General features: G+C 46.2%; 2 protein-coding genes across 2 annotated transcripts; both read right to left on the bottom strand.

The window, feature by feature from the left end:
* Window positions 1-188: 188 nt before the first annotated feature.
* Window positions 189-4193, bottom strand: LOC136485013 (nibrin homolog). Its single transcript, XM_066481967.1, has 13 exons — window positions 3980-4193; window positions 3817-3870; window positions 3356-3614; window positions 3072-3160; window positions 2768-2898; window positions 2433-2479; window positions 2208-2316; window positions 2041-2127; window positions 1670-1841; window positions 1048-1520; window positions 889-950; window positions 699-801; window positions 189-613 (listed from the first exon to the last, which is right to left on the bottom strand). The coding sequence occupies exons 1-13, from the start codon at window positions 4014-4016 to the stop codon at window positions 560-562; spliced, it is 1677 nt and encodes a 558-aa protein (XP_066338064.1). The 5' UTR covers window positions 4017-4193; the 3' UTR covers window positions 189-559.
* A 3166-nt stretch (window positions 4194-7359) lies between these two features.
* Window positions 7360-8445, bottom strand: LOC136485004 (uncharacterized). The gene is made up of 2 exons (XM_066481958.1): window positions 7976-8445; window positions 7360-7837 (listed from the first exon to the last, which is right to left on the bottom strand). Exons 1-2 carry the CDS (start codon window positions 8247-8249, stop codon window positions 7641-7643), a joined length of 471 nt encoding a protein of 156 aa, XP_066338055.1. The 5' UTR covers window positions 8250-8445; the 3' UTR covers window positions 7360-7640.
* Window positions 8446-10980: the final 2535 nt, after the last annotated feature.

Raw genomic sequence — 10980 nt, 5'->3', positions numbered from 1 at the left:
AACTGCGTATCCTTTGCTTTCTTCGCAACTGCAACAACAAACTTCTAATGAACTAGCCACGCAACATTCAACCCAAGAAAATCCTCATATTTGGTCAAATTCTAGACTATGCTACGTTTGGTTGATAAGCCATGGCTGAAAGTCCTCTTGGCTGATTTGTTGTGAGAAAAAAATATTATTCGTTGGTTGAAAAAGTACGACTTATAAGCCAAACGAATAGTGTGTGTATCCATCGTGTAATGCCAAAATCTCTAATATCTCCGCTCAGGACAATTCATATGTAACATAACCTCAAGTACAAGCCATGTAATGACACAGCCATCCTACGTCACCTAAACAAAGCCGGCGTCTCTCGCCGTGGCTGAAAAAGGAAAAAGGAACCCTGCGACGCAGGCTCCTCTTGCCTCCAGAAAACCTTCAGTGAGTGGAGACAATGGAAGGTGCCATGAAGATAACTGTTGCTCTCTTTTGTCTGGTTAAAAGATGATGCAGTTCTCTAGCCCTTCGAGGAAGAGTCCGGCAGAGCGCATACAAAGGTGATCTCCTGCTGGCTCTCATCTTAGCCGGTAAGTAGGGTGTGAATCGAACTTCCAGCAGCTGCTCTTTTCTTCGACTGAAATTCCATTGTTAGGACAATGGTTAAAGCATGCACATGACATGACAAGTTCAGGGAGTATGAATTTGGCATAGGCAGGCACCTTTGCATTGTTGAAGAGGTCATCTGCAATGGCTTCCATTTGTTTCCGCTGCTTCTCCTCCCGCATGAAATCGGTCAATGTGCCACGTTCGTAGTCAGATTCTCTGCAGAAATAAAACAAACTCATTGAAGTTTTGTGTCTAATTATCAATAACCTTTCAAAATTCACTGGAAGCCTTTTGAACTCTTGCCTGTATGGTTCCCGCGCAAATGGAACAAGGTCCTTGAAGCTGTTTCCAGACACTGTTTCCCTCTAAAGCAAAAGGTCAGAGGCCCATAAGTAAACAAGCTCACATTCAGTTACTTGTGCCAAAAAGGATTTATACACACAATTGCTATATATATCATACCTTCCTGAAACGTTTGAAGTTAACACCTCCAACTTCTGTTGGTGTAGCAGGAGCTGACTGAGGGAAGCTTCTGACAACCAGATTCTGACTAAATATGACATCAGAAGCCCCATCCCTGCTGGTGTCCAAATTCTCATCCCTGGGTGCCTTGTTGAAAATGCGAGCATCCTCATCTCTGGCTGTGGACCTATACATTGCTGTTTTCTCTATGACCTTCACATCCTCCTCAATAGGTTTCAAATCTTCAACTTTCTCTGGGTATTTTGGGTGAATAACATTACCCTTTGTTGCACTGATACTTACAGCAACTTCATTGGTTATATTTGTGATTTCCTTTTCGTCATCAGAGATATTCTCAATGTGATGTTGAGACTTGTTAGCAGCACCAGTAGGATTAGAAGTTGCTGTCTCCATTTCAACATCCGAATCCGCCACAATAGTGTCATCCGTGGAATTCGAGGATGTAACGATGACTGACAGAAATAGAATAAAAAGAACATATGAATTTATAGCTTGATTTTATGCAGGGAAAGGCATCAAAGGTGCTATTGCTAATGCGAAGATAAAAGAAAAAAGGGAATAGCAGTGATCCAGTGAACGAATTTGTTCTTTCAATACTTACAAGCAGGTGGTTCAATAGAAGTTGCTTCCAAGCAGCCAGATAATGTAGCAGCAAATAGCTTAACATCACTGATCTTTGACAAAGTAAATAACCCACGTATCTTGCTGAATTCCAAAGGATATCTTGCAGGAACTACAAGAATTTGTTGATCAGTATCTCCAGCTGCTGAGTCCTATCAACAATAAGGTAGAAAATCAGTATCAAAAGCAATGCAGCAATCAACTAGAAAAACGTGTGCAAAATTCTACTGGCATAGACCAGTAGGGAAAACTTAGAAATTTGTGCTACACGCCCAATTGGAGAAAACAGATTACACATCCCATATTTTCTGAAGACAACAACCATAAAATAGTTTTATCATCAGCACTTACCTGGCTGTTTGCACAAAAGTCATCAATGTGGAGGTATTTTGCTCCAGTTGATTCCAGTAATCCAGGGAGCTTCTCACCAAATTGATACTGCACATGAATAGAATTAGTCAACAATAAAGTGTCTAATGGATCTTCTTTCTTTCTACAGAAAAAGAACAGTACACCACTTTATCTGATGACCCCAGGATAAAAGTATAGCCTGCTAGGCAATTCTGAATGGCGTTGATATCCACCATCTTGATCACCATCCCATCAAGAGTCAAGTTTGGAATGTATCTGGATCAAATTCCAACAAAAACACCTCACCGTCTATGATCATAAAGCAATCACAACATGAACAAGGATCCACACAAACTATATTATCAAGCATCGAAGGGGTGTCCACAACTTACTGTGTGCAAGAAGGGATCTCTGTGTGTATGTTCTTTTCAGCCATTGCCTGAAACAGATAAAAAAAATACAGAACTCAGCTGGAGACATGCGGTATATAAGAATGGTTTATATACGCCACAACTTAACTAGGAGTTGAATGCTAATTCAGATTCAAGAGTCAAAACCAGTGACACCCTGGGTCATCTATATTCTATATGACCATGATTTTTAACCTAGTATTGTGCAGCAAGCTAATTCACACAAGCCTGTCTACATGGAAGATAACAATTCACTGATCTAAAACATTGTAGCTGTGGAGCATATAAGAAGTATGACCATAGGGGAAAGGAAGTACCTTAAACCAGTCTCCCAACACGATCTGCTTCTTTGCCATAACTGCATCGAGGAGCTCAGGTGTCAACGGACATGATTCATCAACAAGAACATGCGTACATTCATTGCTCCACTTACGAGTAGCATATGCACCTTCCAAAACATAAAAAAAAAATGGTGGCCATCATTAGTGTGCAAAAGAGAAAAACAGGTTATCATTTATCAACAGCTGTAGCCACATTCACGAAATGAAAAATGAACTAATATGCTTTCAAATGAACTAACAGTGCTGCTACTACAGAATGGAAGTGCTGATTACCACTAACCAATCGATTTCATGACTGCATGTAATGATGGATCAATTCGTGCCGACTTTCCGCCATGAAAATAGGCCACTATTGGAACAAATGACAACCTGCAATAAGAAAGATAAAAACTGAAATAAGTACAACCGGTTCAACTTTCACAGCCTAGGAACACAATGATGCATATGAGTAAAGAAAAAGGGGTAAGATAGAGTCATGTATTGGTAAGGTGTTTTTAAAACTTAAAAGACGTGTAATAAGTGAAAGGATTAGCAAATGTATGGGATATTTTGACTTGAGCTCACCTGAAGGTCGCATTACCAGTTCCAAAAGTCACAGCATCCCCATCAGTAAGCATCATATCTTCATCTTTATGCAGGCAACTGCCCTGGGTTCCATGTACTTTGTTGACAAATGTGCCATACTTTGATCGGTCGATTACATGAACAAATGATGGACTGGCAGGTGCACCAGAATGCGGATCCCAGGCAACCATCTTTTCAATTGCAATCTCCGCATGGATTCGGGATATAGATGTGTCAGTTTGAACAATGACATCACAATCTGTAGTGGAAATCACCAAAATATCAGTATAGGGATATCAGTATTCGGGATATAGTTTCGTGTCCTAGGTCAAGTGAATTTAAGACAAGACAAGATAAACTTTAATAAAACCATAAAAAAAAACAGGATCTTTGTTCTTCTCCATTGCCGATCCAATAAGTAGCAAACATAAAGAAACGCAAGGGGAGGTCTAATGAGGCACCTTTGCGGCCGACCTTGTACGTCCCGGCGGCGAAGATGTAACGCTTCTGCGTCCCTGCGAAACACAAGACAAGCATTCACCAAACAATCGACCGAAACCCACAAAAGCCCCGCCAAATAGGAAGGTGATAAGTATCTGGACGGGGACAGGAGAGGCGGCGCACCGCGCGCTGTGTCGACGGGGGTCAGCGCCCAGACCATCTCTTCCTCCGCTTTCTCCACCGTATACTCTCCTCAACTCTTTCTCGGGGATTCTTTCCAGGCCAGCCGCGGGAAGGGGAGGGATAGGCGGCTGGCGCCCGAGGGTGATTCCGCCCGCCGCGCGCCGCAGCGGCCGTCGGAGCAACGCGGCGGCCGGAACTGGGTCGTCTAAACGCCGTGTCGGCCAGAACGAGCACGGAAACCTTGGTTGGACTTCCTCAAATTATTGCTTTCCCGTTAGTTCAAGGCCCAACTGCCCAAATGGCCCATATCATTTACTTGACCAGACTGCACGGCCCAAAGTGATTCTAGTTTCCTTTCTTTTCTTAGACCTTTTGTAGTCTAATTTTCGCTTTTTCGTGGGTGGCACTAGGCCGAAGGCAAACTCCACCCAGAAAAAAGAAAAAAAATCTAGGCCGAAGGCAAATTAATAAATAACGCCGAGAAAAGATAAATAACAGGTCTATAGTAGACTGGTATTGTAACGTGTAACTACCCAGTTTGCATTTGGTATATAAGCATAAGCATCATGAGTCTTTGCATCATCAACATTCATATTTGCAAAACCAGTGTGTTATGTATTCTTGAAACTAACAAGTCCGTGTGCTAGTCCAACTGAACCGTAGGACAGTTCAATAATTACTTTGTCAATCATATACTCCTTTCATTTCAAATGATAAGACATTTTGACTTTTCTAGATACATAGTTTTTGCTATGTACTCCCTCAATCCTAAATTATAAGTCATTCCAAGAATCTTGGAGTGTCAAAGCATCTCAAGTTTGACCAAAATTATAGAGAGAATTACAAAGATTTATGACATTAAATATGTATACTATGAAAATATAATTAATAAAGAATCTAATAGGATTTAGTTGACATCATAAATGTTATTATCTTACCATATAAATTTGGTTAAACTTGTGATGCTTTGACTCTCCAAAATTCTTGGAATGACTTATAATTTGAGACGGATGGAGTAATTAAATATACATTATGTCTAGATGCATAATAGAAGTAATGTATCTAGAAAAGCCAAAACATCTTATAATTTAGAAATGGAAGGAGTAGTTGACTCTGAGTCGTGCTTTGACGGATGGTTCAATAGGGATATCAGACGATCCACTAGAACATGTTGACGACAAAAGCTATGCAGTTTACGAGCCATCCAAAGCACACCTCTCTTAGCCCCACATGTCAGCTGTAGTGTCACCACCCTCTTCCAGCTCTCAATCTTCCCCTACACTCCTTCCCCTCCCTATAACCAAGAACACAAGAAAGGAGAAGAGAACCAAGGTGGAGGAGCCTGTTCATTCCCCAAGACATTCCCAATTGCTAGGATGGAGCTAAGCAATTGGTGGGCAAGAAGGGACAAGGGGGAGCAAGAAGAAAAAAGGACAATCCCCAAACCGTCTACCAACCTAATGTCCCAAGCTTGAATCTTAGATGTGAAGGGTAAGCTCTAACCCTAAAACCATAAGAAGCTTCACCTAGAAACCATCTCCATCTCACAAACATGGTGTGATAGCCATGGATGCTATAAAGTTTCAACTATGCACAAGTTACCCAATACACCTCCTTAGATGCACTCTATGAACCCCAGACAACTACTAGGAACAAGCCTTGCACAAAGCTTTGACCTAGCCCACTCTCGGCAATCTTGACTTTGGACCTCAACGCCTTCTACGACACGAACAAATGCTAGCACTACACCACCGAACAATCGCTAGAGCAAAACCCGACACCGTAACTTAGTTGTTTCTGTCCAAAACACATGGATGATCGAAGGATCACCCGCAAGTACAAACCTGACACTACAGAGTAAGTATGATCTGCAATGTTCACATGGACAGTCCTTGTGCTCACACGGGCAATCCGTCTAGACAACATAGAGTCGAGTGCCCTTAGAACCAAGTCCTTGCCTAAGTCCTAGTCGGATGGTATGATAGGTATGGGTGGATAGTCCGGCAGCCTAGACGTACAACCTGTCAATACTAGTGGACAACCAGTTTGGCTTTTCCTAACCGTCTAGTGTTACCTAATCCCTAGTTATGTTCAAGCTATGCATAATGTTTTTCCATCTTGTTCATGCATAAGCAATTCATATCGTAAGCATCATGTTTACTTGTGCGTCATTGTCCTCAATGGAGGAGGGAGAGGACAAGGAGGGGCTAAGACCCCACTAAATTTGTGTAGTTTCCGATGAAAATTTTCAGATTCAATCAATTTTTGAGAAAATTTGTAGTGCCCCCCTCACACACAAAAAAAGTTAAACTGCATTTCTTGCTTTGTCTCTGATCGTACTTGTGTAGGGATGGAGGCGGCCTAGGAGGCACTCCTTGAGCTGGAAGGCGAGTTTGTGGCTGAGCCTGAACTCTCCGATCCCCCCACTTAACCTTAAGGTGCGAACCTAAGCATCCTTGACACTTTTCTCGAAGCATAACTTGAGTATGTGCTATGCACTTGCATGTTATGTATGTATGCCACGACTTAGATGCAACTTGTTTAACTTTCATTCCTTCTTGATTCATATCATGCCTAAGTGTTGCTTGTTTATTCATTCTTAGCATGCTTAGAACGCAAGAAGTTGAGTACATGAAAATTATCATTACTTGCAAACTATACGAGCTAATTGCTTAAATCATGAAAAAATAGGGGAGGAAAGAGCTAAAAGTTTGACCAAGATAAATGAATGTGATCGAGGTTCGGTGAGGGTTAATGTCATGACAAAACGGGATCTCGAGTGGTGTAATTCGCTTGGCTGATTAAGGAACGACAATTGTGGCATCAATATGAGCACAATATCTTGCCATAACTAGTACTCCTGCATTACTCGAACCGATCATTGGACGACTTAGTCAAATGTGGAAAATCTTACGGATCGAGGGGTTGTATGAGCGGTGGCCTTGCTTTCGTGTAGAAAAAGTTATACCGAGAACGTAGAGCTGCAAAAATGTAGCTTTTTCTAGCTCCTCACAAACTTAAAACAAATCGTTGCAAAACTAGAACCGGAGGGTTTTTATCGAAAGTTTTCCAAAACAGCTTCAGATCCACCAGAGAAGAAGTTGTAGAAGAGAAACCACAGCTGGAACACTTTTAGGAGAAGCCAAAACCTGCTAAACTGTCCTTTAAATTTCCAAGTCATACATTTGGCAGAACTCTTTGAAAATTTGCTGGGCCCCGTGTACATGTTGATCTTACCGCTGCTGCAGCCGGAAGATCTCTGCGTCGAACATCTGGATGGTATCAGCTGAAATGATTTGAACCAATCCCCAACTGGTATCACAATTCACGATGCGCATGGAAAATCATTCGGCTCGGTGAATCGGTAGATAAAGGAGATGTGTTCAAATGAGTGAGGCATATAACCCGCTTTACTATTTGCGCAGTTGAGCTTAATCCGTGACATGGCATACCAGGGGCAGCTCTACTTACACAGGGCCCTGTATGTAATCTTGGAGAACCAACTGTTTCTCCATGAACAGAACGATTCTCACTTTCCAATAACCAAAAAGAAAAGAGGCTCTCGATCGATAAAAGGTGAATTTTTTTGGGGGGGGGTTACCCTTTCCATCGCCAGAGTTTTTCCTTGTTCCTGCTCTCGTTTTTCCACCCCTGCCTCCCGTCAGTGAATCCAAGCGGCAAGCAAGCTCTGCTTGACGGCGCGGATCCTCTCTAGGCACCGCTGGGCGCGCTCGATGGCCATGTCGGCCCTGTCCTTTGCCCCTCCCGATCCCGGCGGCGTGCTGGCCCGCCGTCTCCGCTTCCCCTCCTCCCGCTCCCGCGCGCCGCCGCGCGGCTTTCTCTTCCGGGTCGACGACTCTGCAAAAGTTCCTCGCAAGGTGAGTGAGCGGCTGATGGCTGGATCATGCACTGGCACCATGGCACGCGACGGGAACAGAAGGGAGCATGGCATGGCATGGCATGACATAGAGTGGCGGAGGCAGGTGGAGGACGAACCTTGAGTGCACACGGGCACCGTGCGCGAAGGAGCAGCAGCAGGCTGGGACGAGGCGGCGGCCGGGGTGGTATCGGCGGCGTTGGTGACGGCGCCGGCGCCGGCGCGCGGTGAGACGAGCGCGAACGCTGCCGCCTCGTCCAAGCCGGGGTCGGCGACGAGGCGCTCGAGGTCGGCCTTGAGCGGGCCGAAGCGGCCTGGGTGCGCCGCTTCCAGCTTCGCCAGCTCCTCGCCCGCCACCTCCGCCATCCATGCCCAGCGGCCCGCCGACGCCATCTCCCTCGCCGCCGCGTGTCCACCGGTGCACACTGCTCACACGGCACGGCGAGGCGCAAAGGCAGCGGCCGGCAACAGCTACGGTACCTGCAACTGCAAGAGACGTCGCGAATGCGCAGCGAAACCACGCCACGCGCGGCGCCGGCGCAGGAGGGAAATCGAATGCGTGCGAGTGGGGGAGTGTGGGACGGATGGTTCGATGCGATTTCGACTGACGCGGACGGAGGCGAGCGGTGATTGATTTGATTTGACACGAGCCCGACTCGACGACCAGTCGACCCTCACCCTGAGGCCTGCCGTCTGCGCGCGCTGCGGGCTCCGGGCTGCGGGCTGCGGGCTGCGGGCTGCGGCAGGGCAGAGCGCACGGCACTGGGCGCGCGGAAGTTGGAACGCGCGCGGGTCTTGTCGGGCGCCGCGCCCGCTCGCACGGGGTGCAGTGCGCAGTGCACAACCACCCGTCTTCGGGCCTTGGTTCCCGCGGCTTTTCGAGTCCTGGTCTGCTGCGTCCTGTTGGCTCTTTCGGGGCTTGGGCGTGGTGCTTTTTGAATTCGACCAGTATAGGAGATGGGCACCATGTCAAAATACCATTGCAGAGCTTTGTGACTCTTTTCTTCCTCTTATGCCTCTGCCCCTTTCCTTTTTGTTTCACAGGATGTTGCTCGGACGGAACGGAGGTGTCGCAAAACGGAACGAGCGCTCTTCTTCAACTGGCGCTCATCTTCTCCGAGCACGGCGAGCTCCCCACACCCACCCGCCTCCCCATGCCCCCACGCCGAGCACCCCCACGCCCAGCGTCACCCGCCTGCCCCGCACGCCATGGCCGGCCCCTACTCACCTTGGCGGCGTGACTGCAACGCCTCCCCGTCGCCGTCCCCCACGCCAGCCATGGAGTACAGCACGACGGCTCCTGTTGCTCGGCCTCCCACAACGAAAGCAGGAAGAAACAAAGAACAACAGGTGCTGCCTACCTACTACACGTGAGTGATCGGGGCTGCTAGCCAAGGACGAGCGGCGCACTGCGCTGGCCCTGTTGTCCGACCCTGTGTGCAAGCAAAAGAACAGGAGACCGATGCCTTCAAGAACAGAAAAAGGACGACAACAAAATCGACGAAATCCGACTCAAAACTCCATGATTCGCTCCCAAATTTTGCGAGACATTCACCTACGAACTCATCCTCAACAAATCATCTGTTGGGATTAACCCAAACTCCGGAAAATCTAGAACAGGAAACCGGCGGCCACAAAATCGTCGAAAAACTGGACCAAATCAAAACAAATCGCGACCAAACTTTTCACAGGCCATCACAAGGGAGTTGGTGAGCATACTCTAAGAGATCATCGCCCAATTTTAACCCAAACTCCGGGAAAATTAGATCACGGCCAAGAACATGAAAAACTCCCCAAAAACAAAATTCGTTCAATTTCTTCGTGCTCGACTCGATTCAATCAAATTCACTTAAGCGGTAGCATCAACTCATGTCATAGCACGAATCTGAGCAAAAAAGAACGAACTAAATCGGTCTCAAAATAAAAAATCGAAGCAAGAACGGGGGAGGAAAAAACTGAGAAAAAAGCTGCAAAAATAAAATCACAGACACAATCCCTTAAATCCCACGTAGAGATGTTAATTTGATCTCATCAATGGTCGCACGCCATGGCCAGTCCTTGCTCACCTGGAGAGGACGGCGCAAAGGGGAGGGCGCGCGCACGCCTGGAGAGGACAGGGTGCGCGCACGTCTGGAGAGGACGGCGCGTAGAGGGGAGGAAGCGTGTGGAGAGAGGCGCGTCATGGGAGAGCTAGCCATGGGAGAGGTGGGCCGCCATGGTAGAGCGTGCCCGCTGGCTCCTCGCTCGGCGCTCGGAGAAGCAGCAACAGCATGCTCGATGCGCCCCTCTGTTCCGTCCACGCGAGCTCCGGTGAAAGGGACAGAGGCAAAAGAGGAAGAAAAGGGTTCTAAACTCACCAAATGGCATTCTAGCGAGTGGGTCGTGTTTCATAATGACAAGCTGATGAAGCGCCGTTGTGGGGTGGCAAATCACCAAAGCCCACTTTGCATGATGATCGAATTCCAAAAAGCTCTGGCCAAGGTGAATTAGAGCCCGGCCTCCAAATAGTGAATGGAGACCTCAGTCAGTCGCCCTAGCCAGCTAAACCGTTTAGCTCCATGGGGCTGACACGCGCGCAGGTGGGAGACTCCTACAGACCCAGCATAAAATTCTAAATCAAGCTGCGCAAAAAAGTTTTTGTCGCGACAACGCATAAAAATAAGTGGTTGGATGAATGAAAATTAATTCGTTGCCGCATAGAAACTTCTTCACGAGCTGGACATTCCACCTGACACAACCTGATAAGGCTGACGCACGCATGCATGCATGCAACCCAATCTAATCTCTTTCATTTTTTTATTATAATTCTTCAACGAAGTATCCGATTTAAAAATGGTTTTCACCATTGAACTCCTGACATTTTTATGCATGATTCAAGATCTATTGTGAATATTTTTTGAAAAAATTTAAAATTCATAAATTCAAAATTTAAATCATGGTACGTGATGGCCGTTTGGATACATAGAAACTATGGTCAAGATGCGCAAAAAAGTTTTTTTACACCGATATTGCATAGGAATTAGTAGTTGGATGAATAAAAATTAATTTTGTTACCGCGTAAAAACCTCTCCGCGAGATGAATATTTCACCTGACACAACTGTAATTGCCTCCCACCAACATCAT

The sequence above is a fragment of the Miscanthus floridulus genome, chromosome 1 (assembly GCF_019320115.1).
Source record: "Miscanthus floridulus cultivar M001 chromosome 1, ASM1932011v1, whole genome shotgun sequence".
NCBI lineage: Eukaryota > Viridiplantae > Streptophyta > Magnoliopsida > Poales > Poaceae > Miscanthus > Miscanthus floridulus.
Note: the sequence above shows the minus strand (reverse complement) of the source record. Positions and strands in the feature narration are given on the sequence as shown.